General features: G+C 42.5%; 1 protein-coding gene across 2 annotated transcripts in view; it reads right to left on the bottom strand.

Moving 5' to 3' along the window:
* gfra1a (gdnf family receptor alpha 1a) overlaps positions 1-19,690 on the bottom strand; it is an 88,997-nt gene extending 69,307 nt beyond the window's left edge. The window contains exons 1-4 of one of the 2 annotated variants that reach the window (XM_084020541.1): positions 19,238-19,690; positions 18,378-18,683; positions 17,420-17,500; positions 5,152-5,307 (exon numbers count right to left, since the gene is read on the bottom strand). In XM_084020541.1, the coding sequence (XP_083876667.1) occupies positions 5,152-5,307; positions 17,420-17,500; positions 18,378-18,683; positions 19,238-19,301 (607 nt within the window). In that variant the 5' untranslated portion in view covers positions 19,302-19,690. The remainder of the gene's footprint in view (positions 1-5,151; positions 5,308-17,419; positions 17,501-18,377; positions 18,684-19,237) is intronic. The other variant, XM_084020542.1, reaches the window with a different exon arrangement.
* Positions 19,691-20,255: the final 565 nt, after the last annotated feature.

The following is a 20,255-nucleotide window of genomic DNA, read 5'->3' as shown; positions in this document are numbered from 1 at the left end:
GGTTTGTTAGTTCTTTTCACCTCTTTAAATATGTATTCCTCCATCAGTTCATTAGCCTCATTTATCTTCAGCTCGGCTTTCTCTGCTCTACTGCAGCGCTCGAGTGCAAATGCAGGAGGATGTGTGTTGTACAGATGAGTGGAATCATATTGTTGTATTGTATTGTTATTATGTGGTAGATTTGTACAAAAACAACTAGAAGTAGTGACGTTTTTTTGTTTTGCACACATGAAGTTGGCTGATGACAGCTCATCACTAGAAGTATAGTATTACATGACACAAAATTACCTATCATTATATGGATTTCACCAGCAGTCAGACAGCTTGACATGCACTTGCAGTAGCCTGCCTCCTCAGTGGAAACATGTCTGTCTCATGAATGATGTACGTTATCAATATAGTTGGTTTTGTGCTCTATGGCCCATGACTGATGACCACTGATGGATGCTTCACACCAAGAAACTGTATATTCCAGTGTAGCTCAACGTTTGAACGATGCTCAATGACCTTTACATCACAGCAGCTGATAAACAAGGTATTTCATATAGACTGCTTTACAGTCAAGGTCATGAAAAATACACGTATGCATGTTGGCAACGGCAGTGGTGTTTTATCACGAGCTGTCAAGTTAGAAAGCTATATACATGGAATGAAAAGTTTGGGTTTTTTTCTCTATAGAATCCCAAAGAGAACAGGTGTTTTATGAGTGACCTTGTTAACTGGTGACTTTCAGCCAGGTGTTTCCGTTGTTGTTTTGTCGTTACGTAAGTCACGTAAATGGTTGGTGTAGATAATAAACACAGTTTTCAACATCTGCCGTCACCACGAGCAACCACGGATGCATGCGGCTGAGAGTCACGGTCACGCGTTAAAATATCGGTATTTAACATTCACAGCATTACTATTTCAGCAACTATCAGCTATGTAAATATATATTGGAGCCTTGTCTACCTGAGCAGAGAAAGAATTCACTCCACAGCACAGAGATATGAAAAGTCAATTTGTTTAGGTTGCATTTGCGATATTTGGTGGGTGCAGCCTGTTTACTGACTGTAAATGGGTCTATATTAACCTGTATTCATTATTGTTTCATCCTTTTCATTACTACATCCGTCCCATCTTTCCTGCCTATTTTATGCTGATTAGTTTTACTTGGCTTCTGAGGTGCAATGGGTTTCTTCTAAAAATGCAAATGTAAAACATTTAACATCGTTACAGAGCTAAATAATATATTTACCTTGAAGCCCTGTTCCTAATTAATCATCAGTATTGTATATTAAGGCTGTGAGAATTGTGCAAAGTGTGTAAGAATGGAATGAGAGTATAAACGCTCTGGGCGTGGCCCTGCGTAAGCTCCTCTGACTAAGAATTGACGATTTAAATTAAGCTCTCTCTTTCAGTCAGGACTCTTTTGGTTCGGGATGTGATTTTTGAGTCTTCCTCATTTAATAATGCTTCATCAAAGACAGCATGCCAGCGGCAAAATCTCCTGAGCTGACGAGGCTAAAAGATAATGACAGTGTCTTCTGGCTGGTAGAGAGAATCATGAGGCTTATACTGTTCTGAACTCTATTTTGAGTTCAAAATGATCCTGATGAAAAAAATGATCAATCTTAAAATTGGAATCTCTGAAAAGTTTACATTTGAATTGTGTATGGATAAGCTGTCAAATAAAAATGTTTAAAAAAATAGCAGTTAGATACATTTAGCTAAGTAAGCTTACAAAATGTATCTGAAACGTACTATAAGTCATAATTATAAGACAGTAATAGTTCCTCAAAAGTGTGCTTAATACTGAGTAAATGTTCTTAGTTACTTCCAACATGTGACACTATGAAAAAACGTACTTAAAATAACATCTTAATCGTTAAAAGCAGACACCATACTCTACACTGACTTTTTGTGACTGCTGTGAAAAATAGGTTTCTACTTTTCTACCTTTTTCCGTTTCATTCTGGCTGTTGACTCAAACTGTCAGTTGCCTGAGAAGTGCAAAACTCAGCCTCTTCCTGTGATGTGCTTTCTCACAAAAGAAACCAGTTTGCATCCTTTCACTGAGGAGTTGAACTTCTTGGCTTAAGGAAGCATTTCGACTTGCCTGAAAAGCAAAAAGAAAAAAGCCCTTGGTGAAGCTGTTCTCCAATAGGCCTGTTTTTAATCTGACATGGAGCTGCTCTCCACATGACAGACTCTGGGAATCCTGGGCGTTTAGAAAGGAACAAAAAAGGATTTCCTCATGCAGTTTAACACTGTTCATTTTCATTCTCAGTGTTTCACTGTTTAAACATCTTTTCTGTTACATTTAAAAACACATCTATTGTAATTGTGGAAAAGCAGTTGGTCTCACTTGGTAACATGCCCCGCTGGTTTTCCTATAGCAACATTTATGTTTACTCTTTATTTTCATGAAAATCAGATCAGATGCTTTTTTTTGATAATGTGCCTTTGTTCGTGGGACGTAAACAGTTTGGCATAGAAGTTTTTGTGTCATTTGTTCAAGTAAATGGAGAAGCTTAAATGACAATAAAATGAAAGAGTTGAAATCTGATCGAATTATAGTCTCCGTTTCATTGTTGTGATACTCATAAAAGTGTTTAAAAATGCAATTCATGCAGTCCATGTATTAATTCTTATTCAAATCCTCACTGGGGTGCCATATACAGCAATTATTACCTGGGTCGATGAATCTTATTAAACGACAATTTTGGAGAAACGGTATTTACAGTTAAGCCCTCGGCGGCATCCATATTTCTGTCTGAGAACAGAGGGATTGAAGTTTTTAATTAATCTGAACGCCAGCATCCCACAGGATACACACACACACACACACACACACACACACACACACACACTAACACACACACACACACACACACACACACACAGCAAACTGTGGCAGGAACATTTTGGCTTGACAGGCGGAGAGTGGTAGAGCGACATATCAAACCTTGCATTAACGTCTCCCTGAGACACTTTGTCAAACTAAAACTGTCTGAAGAGGGGGACAGAGCTTCAGTGCCCATCGCAAAGCACTACAACAAAGTGAGGGTCCATACATTTACATTACACTAAACACCAGCCACCTTACTCAAGCACCAGTCATAACGGGATAAAAACCATGTGTCGGCATACTTGGCCAATAAAGTTGATTCTGATTCTGATCCCAGTTCGGAGGATGTTTTTAAGGTTGCAAACCGGAACGGAGATACAGAGTAAGACAGAGGCAGGATTTTTGCTAGAAGAATGCTAATCTGCATACAATACGAAATATATGTCCAATGTGTGTTTCTGTCAGTTACCACAATGTCAATGTACTCAACATGTCTTATCATTACCCTCTGGGTAATCATCGTGTCGAATGTACCTTTTTTATGTAATACCTGTCAGACTCGATGTTGCCTTTATGTGGTGCGAACCGGATGCTGCTGCTCTTTTTATTCTGTACATTTTTGTTTTTTCTGCACAATGGGGAGCATGTAACAGTACATCACAGCAAGACAAGGGGTTCTTTGCCAACAGAAAGTGAAGCAGAATGAGGTATCGCATCATTGTTTACTTAAATTCTCTACTAGCCTTTATCATATATCCCCTAATCACGATGTATTTTCACCGCAGACAAAGGTTAAAACCATCTGTACCTTTCACTTTTTTATCATTGCTGATATTTCATCTATCACCTGTTTAATGCACAAAATGAAAACATGCATTAAAACAGGTGGATGAAAATGGAGAGAGAAAAATGCAAGGAGGCAGTGTGTGTTGCCCCTCAGCTTTTAGTCAGGACAGACAATTCAGCATGATTCAACCTCACAACCCTATTGATGCAATCCCCCCTTCAGCAAGACTCCCAGCAGAAAGTGTGTGTGGTTCTCAGCGAGTGTGCATTTCTATGTTTGCTCCTTCGGTCTGTTGTGCATGCAAAAAGATGGTTCATGTCTGTGTGTGTGTGTGTGTGTGTGTGTGTGTGTGTGTGTGTGTGTGTGTGTGTGTGTGTGTGCGCGTATGACAGTGGAAAATGCTCATGTCTTTGCAGTCCGGCAAATTAATCTATAAGTTTGCTACTTGCCTGTGTCCATGTACGTGCACACACACAATCTGGACACACATATACACCAAAATTGAAAGAAAGCAGTGACGTGCAAGATAATTACCAAATGTATTCACAAAGACGACTTTTCAGCAAGCCTTGATGCAAAATTGAATATTTCCAGTGCATCAGCGCAGCCTGCAATAAGCTGTTTTTTGGCCATAAAACTAATGTAGCAGTCACAGACACTGACTGCCCTCTAAAATGGAAATTCATAAACCAAAATGGCACAGTGGGAATATCAAAATATGACATATCCACTACTTCTTCCACCCCCCCAATTTCTCAATGTTTCTTGCCGCTTCCGCATTCCATCACCCCCTCTCTTCTCTCGGGCTTTCAACAGAAAGCACATCTGTTGCAGAAACTCTTGTGAAGGACATGCTAACCCTCCCTGACACAGCTGACGAGGCAGACAGAAAGACGGCCAGGCCAACGTTCTGACACCTATATCAGATGGTCTGAAGTGTGGCTATAAATTACAAGACCATGTGAATAATGTGGTGTCAGTCTGGTTCAGATGTGGTCTGCTTCATCTAAACCGACTGCTGGAAACGACCCAACCAGCGTGTTTTTCTGTGGGTATAATCATGCAGGTATTTGATAACCAACAGTTTTCCGCTTGGAAAGTCCTGCAAAAACAAAACGAGCCAAAAGCAAACCACATTGTGCACTCATGCTCAAATCCAGCTTTTTCTACATGTGTTGAAAACTAGTCAGAACGCCAAAAACATACATCGTGGAGAGTCCTGATGCAGTGCACATGTGGTTCTATATCATATGGTACATATGGCTCTCTGAAGGAATAGGAACTTTATCTTCTTTGTTTTGAAAGCTGTTACCACGTGAGATGGCATACAAATCACCAAGAGTGTGACCAACACATTTCTTTTCTAATTTTCTACCATTTAACTACAAAGAAAACCAACTGCAGGTGATTCGCAAAGTACAAATTCAGCTGCAGATAAAATCTGACTTGAATCTGTATTCTGTGTCCGACTTTACCTGAAGAAAAGAATCATGCACCATCAAACACACACAGAAACACAACTCTATTTTGTTACCCAGTATGGCCCAATTGGGATGAGCTCTCCTGTTTCTACTGGGATCCTGAAGTTCTGTGGAGGAGGGGCTCCCTCTGCCCAGAGCGGGCTCTCTGACCTGGGCACCCCCCCTGCCTGGAGCCGAAGTGTCGGAGCTGCTCCACGGTTCCCCACCCTCTGTAAGAGATGCGCTTCATTCAGGACCACCAACCAACAGCCATCAGGGGTCAGCAGGGTTCACAAAGGTCACAGGGTGGTCAAGAATCCAAATGATAAAAGGGGATACTCACAGGTCAAAGGGGAAACAAGAACCAGAAAGGGAGCATTCAGATCATTCAGCAGACGGCAGAAGTGATAGTCTGGGTGTTTTCCAGGTAGACAAAGGTAAAAAGCACAGAGGGCCACACAGGATCAAGGTGGGTAAGGATTCCTGAGTTTTTATAAAAGGAAGAATTGAAAGACCAGTTCAGTGTGCTCAGGGAGACAGGAAAGAGGAATTGTTGCCTATAGCATAGCTGAGGGAGTATAGTTCTCATCTCCAGCAGACATGGTGAGAAGAAGCTCGTAGATATTAAATGTATTGTCAGCATCATTCTAGGAAATCACAGCTGGTCAAGATCATGCTCTATACTGAGCTCCACAACTGACATCGTTTCACATCAGTGAATTCTGTAACACTCAAAACCTGCCTGAAAGAGGCCAACCGCACAATAGAACAATTTGGGTGGTGTTTGCCTAGATTACGCATTGACAAACTGCACAATCGGTGTGGTGGAAGATCGCTGTTTAGCCCACTTAGTGGGCTTAGTGCGAAGAGAGTACACACACTACCCAATCGATTGAACAGTCACGCTAGCCTCACATGAAACACGCCTAGAATAGAAGCATCTGAAGCTGCCTGGCAAATTGGGGGCATGTAGTTATAGATTTTAAGTTAGGACGACAGTTGTGGATGAAACACATGCAAATTTATGTATCAATGCCCTCATTTAACATCTCCGAGAGCAAAGACTGGCACAGAACAAGAGCTCGGCGGGACGCTGTTCGTGTGTGTCTATGTGTGTTTTCGGGTGCCAGCATGTGTATGTGTGGGTAAGTGTACACTCTTGGCTCTCGGTTGCGTGTGTGCGTCTGTTTAAGGCCACGCTTGCTTTTCAGGGATGTTGCTGTTCTGTGATCAAAAGAGGAGGCACAAAGGGAGAGAAAAAGGGTGAAGTTGTTATTCTCCAAAGAGCGGTGGTTGTTACTTAGAGACACTGTTTTAATCAGATGCACTGTGGTTGTGGACAAACATGAACACAGGGACATTCCAATCGACCAGTGGGGACCTTCAAAGTGGGCTAAGAAGAAAAGGACAAATGTATGCTATTGTACCACAAGGAAGCAAAGAAGTCCTGCAGAAAGGTGCTTACAGTTTGCCAAAAACATATGAAGGAAGGAACCCATCCAGAGCACAGAGGAACATCGCATGATGACCACAAGTGTTCCAAATAATATTTATTTCCATTAAGAACCAACAACAATGAAAACAACGTATAGCAACGCATTAATGACACAAGTAAGAGCCACATCATTAAATAATGAGGAGTGAGTTGGGGCCAGTCGCACTAGCAAACATTATAAAGTAAGTACATAAAATAACATCATTATGCATGTATTCATTTATTTCCTATGCTCGTAAAAACAAGGCCATAACTTTTATGACTCTGCAAATTAAGAGTTTTGCAGTACGACAGACACAACCAGATGTGGTGACAAAAACAATACACTACATTACACTATGGCTTTGCATTGCTGGACCATTTTCTTTCTTTTTTTTAACTATTGCATAAATTCACCATATGTGCTCCATTAACAGCCTTGGCTTGTACAGTCGAACGTGTTCTTATTCCCTTCGTGAAGATAAGTAAAGCAGAACCAAGACATCTTAATCACTGCTGAAGTACAACTATGAAAATATTCTCACTGTTGACGTCTGACCGTGAAAGCTGTCCGGGAGACATAAACTCGATATATCAACAATTTTAAGCATGAAGAGGATGAGGCACAACTTCACAAATCCACTTCTATAAAAGAATTAAACATTATAGCTCAGTCCAGTCCGGGTTACTTTGCGGAAGTATGAAATTCTATTAAGACACAACGGCAACAGCCGAGGCAAGTTAATCCTGCGAGTTGACTGGGTGCAGCTGATGGATTACAGCAGCGGTTTAACATAAGGCCGTGGCTTTGGCCCACCTGCCAGTGGTCAGTCATGCCTCAGCCGGTTGAGAAAAGCTCAACATGATTATAACACATTGTGATTAACCACACTGAAAGAATGCTCTCTTCATTATTGATCCAATTGGAGTTAGTTGCCACGTTTGAACACAATTGAAGGAATTAAATATGTAAATATGCAAACAGCCCGGAGGCAGAAATTAAAACCCAGACACAATGCAATCATTGATTTGGTGAATTTCAGGTCAAAAGATGTCTAGACATCCATGATAAAACTGGGCACATGTTTTTAGTTTTTAAAGGACTAGATTTAAATGTGAAAGGGGGCTTAATTACATATTTTAATATAGCCAGTCAAACACTCCTTCTTAAAAAAATAGCTTTATTGAAACAACTTTAACTAAGACATAAAGGGTAAAACTGTGATAAATCTGGTAGACAAGTGATGCAAACAAGTTGAAATAACTTTAGTTTCAGTATTAAAACAATAATAAACTACTACTTTACTCTATGAACTTGTATCTAATAGGGTTGTCACGATACCAGAATTTCAGTAGTCGATACCAATACCTGTGAATTTCCACAATTCTCGATACTAATTCGATACCACAATTTAAAAAAAAAAAACAACAGGACCCATGTACTTTTAAATTCACTAATTTATTGAAAACTGCTTCAAACTGTCAAGTATTTAACACCACTGTGCTTTAAGATCTTTTTGCACAGAATTTAAATTGCAGTACCAGCTGCCAACAGACCTATAGCCATCCAGTATAAAAACAAACAATACTGTGCTTATAAATATGGTCATAAGGCACTTTTTGCATGTCGGCTTGTTTGAATCAAGAATTGCTCCGGATTCATCCGCCTCGAATGCAAAATATTTCCACACGCAACTCTTCGCACCTGTCTTGTCGACGAGCCGACGTGTTGTGCTTTCGCTCCCACCTGCTGAAGCCATTTTTTTCGAAGACGGCAAGTTTTCTTCTTCAGCGCCGCTTACTGCTCTGTGCTGCTCACACGCGTATACTGCTCCCGTCAGTTCCGCCAAGAATCGACACGGCTCGCCGAGTGAAAAGTTGTATATTCGGTTCTGACGATACCAGAAAAAAGCAAGTATCGAATTATTTTTTTCGTGTCGGCATCGAATTGGTACCGAAGTATCGGTTCTTGTGACAACCCTAGTATCTAATACCTGCATATGACACTGCATATGTTTTGTTTGTTTGTTTGTTTAATCACACCATACATAGGTTTGAGATCATCTAAATCCATGTTTCTTTTAATCCTTTTACTGCGAGTCTTGCCTGACTGCATGTGTACATATTTGTGTATAACTCTATTTACTAAGGGTACTGCAATGCGAAAAGTTAATTGTCCATATTTGCATGCAGCATAAAGCAGCGGCGGGAGTCAGACCTGGCACAGGGCCCCTCCCGCTGATTCCAGCTGTCAACCTCAGTTATTAACTATGATAAATCACCCCACAACATCACATCCAATCAAAGCCCTTCTCAGAGGGACTCAAATCTAGTCACCTTTACCTAAATGATTTTCTTGGCTCATGATGCGTCAGCCAGTTATTGCTCTGGCAACCTGATGATATGGCTGCTGTTAGAATTATTCTGCCAATGGCCCACAGCTGGATCAGTCAATTTTGAAACAGTGTGGTGAATCAAGTGGTCAGCTGACTGCTAGTGTCACGGATAAGGAGGACATCAAAAGGAATAAGGGAAACATCTAAAATAAAGAGTTCTACAGTCAGTGACACATGGAATATAAATGTGTTATCTTGACCTTGCGTGAAGGATTTGGATTAAATCTGAACTGGGTTCAGTCCTTGCTGCATAATACAGTGCATTTTACAATGCAAGCTGACAGCGACCACTAAATCTAAATAATCTTTCTTCCACAATGTAGGGAAATTTTCTTTAAGCTTTGCCTCTCCTCCAGAACCACCAACAACTTCAATCCATCTTTATTTCACAGATATACACTCACACATATCTTGGAATCTCTGAATAGTTCACATTACTGCACACATTGGCCTAAAATCAACTGTACAGAGATGAGACAAGGTCAGCGAAAGCACAAATCTCCAAACGGCCACAAAGCTCAGCCTGGAACTGTACACCTCAAACCTTGAGGACAGATAAAGCCTTTGATCCCGACCTGAACGGAAGAACTTGGGCAAAAAGGAGGAGGGAACAGGGGGGAAAAGAGAGAAATCAATAGATTCTTGTAGACACAGCCTCAAGTTTCCAATCTAACACAGCGGCGTATTGATTAGGCTTCATATGAGACGAGGCACAGGGACAGTAATGTCAGCAGTGGATTTGGGAGTCTTTAACAAAACAAACTCCAGTGCAAGTGACGGGATAGTGACGTATATGATGGCAGTTTGTATCCAATGCATTGCAAACAGACGACATGATGGAGATGAGGACTTGCATGATGGATGGATGGATACAGTACGGGGATGTGGACCATAAACGTGTCACATCAGTGTATTACAAACTACTTAAAAAGGAGAGAAAAAACCAACTGCTCTCTTTCATCATCCTCAGCTGTCGTCTTCCAGCTTCTTCTCTACTTAGACTAAGCTGCATTTGAACCTTAAATTAACTTTGGTGATATCCTTAAAATGACTACGTTAAGATGCTAACTGTTAGCATAATACAATTTAGCATTCTAGCGTAGCATAGCATGAATAAAAACATTGTTTGCACTATAGAGAAAAATGTCAGAAATACAAATCATCATAATTAATCATCTGGAGACAGGAAATATCGAGATATTTCAATCTGGAATGAAGTGTTGGACTGACAGTCCTTAAACTGCTAGCATAAATTGTACTGTAAACTGTAAATTGTGCAGAAATGCCCAAAGTTATGTGTACGTTTTCATGCTCTCCTGCCTTGTGTGTCAAATGGAAATACATGCAAAAATAACAATACCAGAAATGTACTGTACTGTCTTGTGTTCTAGAAACTAGCTTGTACTTGAAGGAACGAATGATGAGCGAGTAATGGTCACACATCACGTAAATGTCCTGCTGAGAGTCCATGGACACTGAAACTTGTGACGTTTGAAGCTATGAGCTGTTTTGACTATCCAGCAGCTCAAAAGCTGGAATAGGAAAGAGCTCTGGATGAAGCTTTCTGAAAAACATCCTCTCTCATCTAATCTAAAGTTGCTGTGAGTCAGTCTAGACCAAGAGACATTCTATGATGGACATGCAGAAAAAAAAGAGCATATTTTTCCAATGATGCAGCTTGAATTCTTCATGGAACGGAGTCATGTAGCTTGGCTTAGTAAAGGGCTAGCTTTCTGGAAAATGATGTAAATGGGTTTAGAAGTGTGTCTCTTTATAAGTGCATGATTAAAACGTCACCAAGTCAAGGAAACGCATGACTTCATCAGCTGCCCCGCTTGTTCCCAGAACCAACAAGTCCTCCAACTCATACGACCACAGTTGTCGTTGGTCCATGGGTAGGTTTAGGGGGGTAGCGCGGGGGGCGCGCGGGGGGCGCGCGGGGGGGGGGGGGTGATTGACGGGGTGCGCGCGGGGGGGGGGGGGTAGCGCGGGGGGCGCGCGGGGGGGGATGGGGGTGGGGGGGTAGGGGGGGGGGTGGGGAGGGGGTGGGGGGAAGATGTCGTGGAATCGGGGTAGGTTTAGGTCGACGTGTGGGGGGGGCGATCGTCTGAGACACCGGAGTGTCGATATTTACTTGACCGCTAGAGGGCGCGCTATTTTGAAACGTAACATATGGTCGTAATTCGGTGCTTGACACACGACCTATGTGGTCGTTTTCTCGAGGAGGACAGTCTGCCCAGAACTGAGGTGGCATGAGATGTTACTGGTGATAATGAATCTAGTCATTGTCTCTGGTGATGGTATTCACAGTTGTCCCAATAAATAAAATTCACTACAATCAACTTATTGTGAGAGTTTTTTATCCCGGTCCGTCATAAAATATTTGATCCCATCCCTAGTCTAAATCATAGACTTCTATGCAATTTCACTTCAATTACCAACTCTTCTGCTTTGGCTTCACTTTTCAGACCTGGAGGTTGCCGCCTAGTATGAACAGTCTGGCCACTGCCTGATCCGTTTAAACAAGTCAGACTCCCGAGTTCAGTGCATCACATTTGTGCATAAGGCTGAAAAACTTCTATGAAGTAAATACAAATCTCTCACTCTCAAAATCAATGTCAAAGTCAATAAGTCAAAATATAATATGTCCAAATATTTGGACAGTTCACAATAACATGAAAATAAACATTAACAACAATACAATTCACTATCTCTCTCTCCCTCTCATACAGCACAATTAATTATGTTCCTGCCTCTGTAACTCCTCTGCATTCCCATCCTGACGATCTCACACTCCCATAAACACACACTGTGCGGGCACACAAACATAAGTAGAGAAAGAGATAGTGGAGGACACTCTTATCTCTAAACATTGGCAGCTCAAAATGAGAGTGACTTCCTTTATAGCCAGTGGTTGAGTGGTGCCGACAGCCCCTCAACTCCGCGTGTCAACACGGGAGGATTTGAAGCGCTGCCTTGGCTTTGACAGCTGGGCCACGCAGTTACAGATGTTTTCACACTTGCAACACATGCACATGTATGCACACGTCGCTGAAACTGAGCTTCAAGGTTGACTTCAGTTGTAGGAGGGAAGGGGATGTGTTTGAAGTCTTGACACATGGAAAAGACAAAATATTGAGCTTTGGTGTAGCGGAGCTTATGAGTGGCGAGTGGGTGATATACAGAGAGCTGCTATACCAGCCAAGTGGGAGGAGGATGGATCTTAAGGAGAGAGTTTAAGCCAAACAGACATCAATACACACCAGCGGGAGGAAAAAACTCTCTACAAGACAGAGAACACAGTTCCTGATTACTACACAGCCGTTTGTGGAAAACTGGAAACATGCACAAGTTGGAGAAAAATAGCTCCGACACTCTGTTTCGAGACTTTGTTGCATTAAAGCAAGGTCCTGATGTCCTTGACATGCAAGGACAGGGAATGACAAGGAGGAGAAAGGGTTTGGACAGATTTTTAAATCCTGTCTATGGCATCACACTGCCCTGTTTACTAATGTTTTGAAGTACAAACAGTGGTTTGAGATAAGTGCTGCCAAGGTAAATGCTATGTTATCATTTCAAAACCGCCAAACAACTGTAAAAGGTCAGTCTGCAGGTGAGAGCAAGTATGATAGTTGTATAAACTCATCTTTATTCATAGGTTTCGCCTCCTGGAATCTGTGATGGTCTTATCAGTTTTTACCCACTGCCGTCCTGTCATTTAACACCGGCTGCTGTATTTACCTCAAGTCACTTTTGGCTGCTGCCCAGACCCGATTACAGTCCGTGTCACTTTTTGCCCCATGTTGTATTTCTCTCACCCCTCATCGTACTTGCGGTAAATGACAACTGGCTCACACAATAAAACGTTTCAATCACTCATTTCGCAGAAGTTTTATTTTTCCAGTCAAGCATACTGCCTTACAGAGACAAAAATGCTTTGGCTCTTATAACAAGAGGTCCTTAAACTGGGGAGGGCTTTCTCTTTTTAGCTATTCAAAGTGTCCAAACAGAATATGATACAGAGGGACAAGAAGTAGTAGGTGAAGACAAGAAGGTTTTGAAAGGGACACGCAAGGTACCTCGAACAGCCAGTGTTCATGAATACAGTAAGAGGAAACTACCCTGGCTGTGTGTTTTCATCCATTTCCTACACCGCTTTGATTTTCCGGCAGCCTCGGCCAAATGGTGTGGCAGTAATTTTAAGTCCACTTGAATCTCAGAATAATGCTCTCTGTTTCTGTGTTGCTCCCTCCTGCATGGATCACTGACTCATAAACATGGGCAACTGGCAAAGAGCAAGGCAGCCATTTCATCTAAACTCCACTCTCTCCTTCCTCTGAGCTTATATGAACTCATGTGGTGCGATAGAAAATTATTACTTTTCTGCTCAGCATGATGTCTACCTTTTTATTTACCAAAAAAAAAGCAGTCTTCTTATAGAGCTAGCGTCTAATGAAAAGGCAATACATGCAATAAGAAAAACCTGTGCAGATCCCAGACCGGACAACATGGTGGTAGCGACCTGTCAATCACAAGGTAGCCACGTCGTTAATCATACCCTGCTTTGTCGTCTATTTTATTCTAAATAGGACCATAATTCACTAAATTAACATCATGCTGTATTGAAGCAGACTTGAAACTATAGCGATTGAGACCATGAACTCATGTTTACAATGTTTACGGAGGTAATAAATCAAGTGAGGAGTAGAGATGCATTGATCGATAAGCAGCCGAACGAAACCGGGCAGTTTTAAGCTCATCGGCCAGTGACTAATATGGTAAAATGTGAAAATGTAAAAAGTGAAAGGGTCATAATTCTATCTCCAACCTAGCTCCAGCCAATTTTTTTTTTTTTTTTTTTTTTAAATGAAAGCAAATATTTAATTCAAAATACAATCATGTGAATCCTGTGTTTTTATGTAAATAACCACTATAGATAAAAACAAAGTAAAGGAAGAACAAAAGTCAGGAATGTAAAGCATCATAGTTTGGATCTTTGGAGTAGACTGACTGTTGCATTATTTGACACGTTGGAATGAGAATGTGTTGGCATGGCTATATCCTCACACACAGTGGGTATTTATGGCCAACACAACTGATGTGTTAAATGAGTTGGAAAATTTCCCTCTGCGCATAGTTCACATTCACAGGTTCCAGATTTAAAGCTGTCATCACTTCGTCACAAGAATGACTAGAGACACTTTTAGAATGTGTCACGTCGTGTCTGTATTTTAAAATATATTGTCTACTGATTAATCGCTTCAATTAACAGGAGAAGATGGCAGTGTTGCTGGTCCTGCAAGACTTCCAGCAGCAAAGATGAGCTGATCGGGGCAAACATGGTTTGCAGCAGAGAAGTGAGTTGCTCACACTTGACTAGGACTCACTGGAAAAAGCACTCCGACCCCAGTAATGATCTGAAAATAATTAGCTATAGCAATCCAGTGGAACGTCTGTGTGCACATCTATTAGGTTGTATGTTGAGCTTGAATTACATTTTTTTCAATACAATTTCAGTGACAGTTGCTTATTTAAGCTTGCTCTAATGTATCCAATATGTGCCATTTAAAACTTCAGTTCACAATATGAGAACATTCAATTGCTGTTCAACAGTTAGTGATGAAGACGGCAACATGAAGATGAAGCAATGGGGTGGTAATGAATAGGATCATGCGTGAGATGTGCTAGAACTTTGGGGATTATTCTCTCAGTGGGGTGTTTTCTCCACACATTAGTTCACATTAGTCCACACTAATAAAATGTCCCTTTGTTGAAATCTCAAGTATTTTTTAATGATTTGCATAAAGTAGCAAAGACAATGCACATATCCACTTTAGTTGCATGTACAGCTCATTTTGTGCGGCCAATATGACACCCTACATGTCACCCTAATGAAATCAGACTGACGGCTTTAGACATTTCATCAAGAACAGGTGTTCAGGGCAGAGCAGTGTGTGTTTGCGTGTCTGTGCATCTGTGCACTGTATGTATGGGTGTCACTAGAGATTAGTCACTTCATGGGGTCGATTATGGAATAACAGGATCATCCTGGCTGCCTATTGTTCCTATATAGCCAGGGATCACTGAGCCATACTGCCTTACAGAGAAACATGAGACAAGTTTAGAGAGCCTCCTGAAATAGGGGCCAACAGGCCGCTGACATGGATCATAAGTCTGAAGACCTGAGAGAATTCCACATAAGTTAAATTGTTTGTTTCACGTTTAACACACACACACACACACACACACAATTGGGCATGTTGTGTCTGAGTCATTAGGGAATTAAAGAAAGTTGTTATGCACAGGTGTGATATCTACACATTTGTAGAATATAAAAACGAGAATTCCCCAGAGAGCACTTAACATATTGGTCTCCTTCAAAACAGTGTCTTTTTGTGTGTACATTTCTAGTTCTCTGCTCTATTGAATATGCTGCGCCGTAGAATGGGCACGTACAAGGCTGTCTGAGTGATCAAAAACAAGCTCTAAGCTCTAATCATTTCTCTCTTGATCCTTCTCCTGTCACCTTGCCCTTTAATTTCCACAGACAGAGCAGAGGAGGCAGAGTGATCTCATGCTTTCTGTTTCCGTGGTCCTTGTCCTCGTAGCCTACTATTCACTGATTAACTCTCACCCCTGCATTCCCAGCTCCTGCTCTACAATTCTCCTCTAATGATCATATGATATCACGCACCTATAAAGACATGCTCTCACTTTAATGAGGCTGATCTGATATTATGTCAAAAGGGAGATGTATGCAAAGGTGTTGAGCAACATAGACAGGTATGGACTAGCTCTGAAACAACTCGTCAATTAGCACTGTGGTTCAGGACCTCCCAAGTTGTATGTAGACGTATAAATCTGATAAAAATAAAGATTAATTGTTACACAAAATTATGCTGATTCTTTCTGACTTTTCTCGGATGTTTGATTGTGATATTGCTAACCTGTGATGGCAGATATTTCTTCATTTTTATGTGGTCACAAACCAAAACTGTTGGAAACAGAACAGCATCAAAGCCCTTCTCAAATGTGATGATTTTCCTGTTTTATATTATTGTAAACTGAATACCTTTGGACTGTTGGTCAGATGAAACAAGTGGTTTGAAGACTTTACCTTGGTGTATGGGGAATTGTGAGATGCATGTTTATGCAGATTTGACATGCTAAACAATTATTCAAGATGCAAAACAAAAAACAATAGATAAAGTAATAATTAAAATACACATTAGCTGCAACTCGACGCTCCGTGAGTCCTTAATGCCACTAGGGCTGACTTGATGTCTGATCTCTGCCGCAAAGCGCATATATACAGTGTATGCAAAGCCATCAATCATCAAAAAGTGGCAGCTGGACATGACATAAGGAGTGCCTGCCTTCACTACAAGAATGACACCATAAATCTGTCTGTTCCAACTTCTGAAACCTCCAGCTCAGACTGTCAATAGATGTCACCTGCCTGTGATGTGAACTATGATGCGGTGCTGCACATGCTTCAGCACTGATAGCCTGTGGGTGTCTCGTTCTTCTTGGGACTGGCTGGCATATTAAAGGCCAGAGACATATTAAGTGTGACATGGTGGGTTTCTCCTTTGAAAGTCAGCTTTTTTCTATAGAGATGCAAGAGGAGTGAAGAGGCTTTACAAAACAAGCTGTCTTCCCAGCCTGCATTTATTTAGAAGCAAATTGGTCATGTTCATCTGTATCTCACCGCCTACATTATGATCTCACACTAGAAGAAACATTGGTTTAGGGCAAATTGGTCTATTGGGATAGAAATGACAGAGGAAGCAGAAAGAAAAGGCTCCTCTATATCAAAAGGGGTCAAAATACCAGCCTTGTTCTTTGAAGATGTGGAGGCAGAGCATGTCTGCTTGATTTGACACACTACTCATCACCTGCAGTGTGATAATGAAAATGTGAGCAGCTACATGATTGCGCCACATTCATAGATCAGGCTCCCAAATACTCACAACAGTCTTGACAGTGCGGACCACGGAGTACCTGAGTGGTTGTGAAGAAGGGAATAACATCGCCATCTAGAGGCTCTTGTCGGCATTGCTCCCACACACAGATGGGAACAGAAAAATGCCTACCACGTCTCCCATGTTACTCCCAGTGCCACTCACTCACTCATTTCAACATGTGGATTCAAACAGCCACAAGAGGAAGCTGTACACAACCACGGCAAAATAAACCAGCGTCAACAGAGCCCTCCCTCTACATCTGAAGCATTTATCCACTGCTTGATGAGACTCAGAACTATAGCTCCCCATGCAAGGTCACTTCCTGTCAGCATGCAATAGTGCTGGGGCGAGAACAAGCGGTGAGAAAGACGGATAGCGGAGAGGATGAGAGAGGATACATACTTGACACAGATAACCTTCGGTGGGAGCATGCACAGCGTGGAGCTGATCCGTATCTCAACTGAGATGGGTGGCCATTGAAACAATGAAAAAGTGAAAGCCTTACCTATGATGGGAGCCAGACGGAAAATGTCAGAGAGACGACTGTTGGAGGGTTCATACGGAGAATCCTCCAAGAAGTCATTACCTGTGATGAAGATAAGGAGATGTTAAGATCGACAGACAGACAGACAGACAGACAGACAGACAGACAGACAGACAGACAGACAGACAGACAGACAGACAGACAGACAGAGCTATTGTTTTGTACCCCGTCCTATTGTGTTACTTGTCTTTCACCCCTCACATTGGCCTCCAAGTGACATGGGTTATTTAGGTCAGTCAATATCCATGCTGGCACACAGCCACACGCTTGATTAGGCAGGTTGGTCAGCTGTGTTGTGCAACTGGAAGTCGACTCACTGGCAATGGGCTGGGTGCAGTTTAGGGACTAAATGCCCCCCCCCCCTGCTATGACCAACACTTTAAGATGGCAGCACCAGCGCTGAGGGGCTTGACGCTCCATTACCCTCAAGGAAAGTGATTTAGGGGGGTCAAAAAGTATCTAGGCTCCGCAGGGCCGTGGTTATGAAGCGAGTAGGGGGGCCAAATTTGAATAAAAGTTGAGTGATTGCCCATGATCGCTTTGGACTGCTAATGGACAAATAGCTATGTGCTACATTTTGAGTTTTGCGTTTGTGGCAGCAGGGATAGGGAGGGTCATAGAGCTGTAAGCAAGGGAATGGGGGGGGGGGGGGGGGGGGGGGATTTATGGTGCCCACTCCATACAACAGTGGGAGGAGCTGGGGCAACTAATCCCCTCACCCCTTTACAGAACAGATTAGAAAACCTATGGGGAATGTCCATTTCACATTAGCTGCAGGGTTTTTTTCTTAATGTAGCAGTCCACCCAAACGATAATCCCCGAGCCACTTTGAGGCAGTTTTATGTCAAACCCAGGGAAATAGGGCAGTAATAGTATGTAAGTAGTAAGTAAATGTCTCATCACAAAGCACTAGACCAACCTTGCAATGTCTGATAGATCCCCCAGTAAATGCGCAGGCAGTTCTTCTCCTTCTTCATGCCCCTTTTACACCGGCAGTTGTACAGCGGGCTCTGTTTGAGCGCGTCCACGACGCTCCGGCACTCGTCCTTGGCCTCCAGGCCGGCCACCATGCTGAAGTTGCTCTGCTTGCCGCCGGCCGCGCACTGCCTCATCGTGCGGTACTTGGTGCTGCACGCCTGCTCCTTCAGGCACTGCTCACTGGCCCTCACGCAGTCCAGCCGGGTGGCCCCAGCACGCAGGTTCTCCTCGGCGTAAGACAGCACATCTGGAATCAGAAGTGACGATGTATGATCATCACCATCATCATAATAATAATAATAATAATAATAATAATAAAAGTGATACTCAATGATACCTCTGCTCTTTTTTTTTTTTTTTTTTGCTCATTTGTTCAAAGTAAAGATAAAGTAATATTTAAACAATCGAAAGCAGATATAGCTTTGACAGGCGATGGCATGAAAACACACGCGTCGCCACAACACAATCTATAAAGTCCATCGCATGTTAAGGCTGCGTGTAACAACTGACTGAGAGCAGTTTCGTACTTGACAACTTCGTGATCCACGCAGCATGTTTACAGAGTTTACAAATATGTATAATATGTAAATATATGCTCGACTTTGTGACGTGGAGCAGTTTGGACTACAGTAGCCTCCACGGGTTACTCTCAGCCAGCAGCCGCATGTTTCCGCCAGGCTCCCCCCTCGTTAATTAAGCTCACAATTTAGCCACTAAACAACCCGTAATACACCTATGGGATGTTCGCCATTAGTGTCAAACGGACAGCTGTTGGTGGTATTAAATCCAAGTGAAACTTACCTAAAAGAGGCAGAAGGACATACAGTACTTGGAGGATCATCGTCTTCCTCTCCGTGTGGAACATAAACCCTTATTGGAACGAGATGAGCGAACAAAAAAAGCGACTTAACAGTAGTTTGATTCCCAGGGTACATCCGCTGTGCTGAAATCCATTGAAAAGACGTAGCAGTGTGCGCTCCGCTGTTCCAAACACATCCAGCTCGCCTCGTGAGAAATAAATTCCCCCTCCACAAAGTGTCCAGTGCCCCGATTCTGCACAGCTCGTAGCCTAGTCTTAGTGGTCTAGACAACAACAACAACAACAACAAATAAGTGATTCTCTCTCTCTTTCTTTCTCTCCCCACCGTGCGGGTGGTCTTCTTGCCGCCGGGAGACAAAGGGGGATCAGAGCAGCGGTGGAATCGAAACGCGGCGAGTGTCCTCCAACTCCAGCCAGTTGGATGCTTGCGTCTGTGCGTCTGAGCGCACACAGCCAACTGGAGCCCAACGCGTTCGCCGTCTAGCGCATTCAGCAGGAGGAGAGTGCCAGCTTCCCTCCTTCGCACTCAAGTACAGTTATCGTATAATAAATGTACAAAGATGGAGCTTCCTGTCAGCAAACTCGCCCCCCTCCCTTCCCCAACTACGGCAGCATTACAAAAACGGAAATCAAATAATTCGCTTTAAAGCTCACTTTACTCACTAATGAGCACCGGAGACACAAGTCCCAGTGGGTGAACGCGGCGCAGCGACGGTCGCCTGGAAAGGTTACAGTCACTGCTGAGTTGCACGCTCACTCGCAACTCTCTTTGGGGTTGTGATTGTGCTTTTTATGGTGTTTACTTTTAATAAGCTCTCCAGCTCACACAACGTACACAACCACATAACAAATGGAAATAATCACTTTTCCAGTCCATTAAAAGGCGACATGGGCCGCGCTGCGTAACCACAGAGGCCATGTGGCTGCATTTAAGATGATTATGAAATGAGATCCACTCTTGGTGCTGCTCTTACATGGTGACGGGGGCAAAGAGCACGG

The sequence above is a fragment of the Eutrigla gurnardus genome (assembly GCF_963514095.1).
Source record: "Eutrigla gurnardus genome assembly, chromosome: 11".
NCBI lineage: Eukaryota > Metazoa > Chordata > Actinopteri > Perciformes > Triglidae > Eutrigla > Eutrigla gurnardus.
The sequence above is the reverse complement of the archived record's forward strand: the minus strand, read 5'-3'. Positions and strand labels throughout refer to the sequence as shown.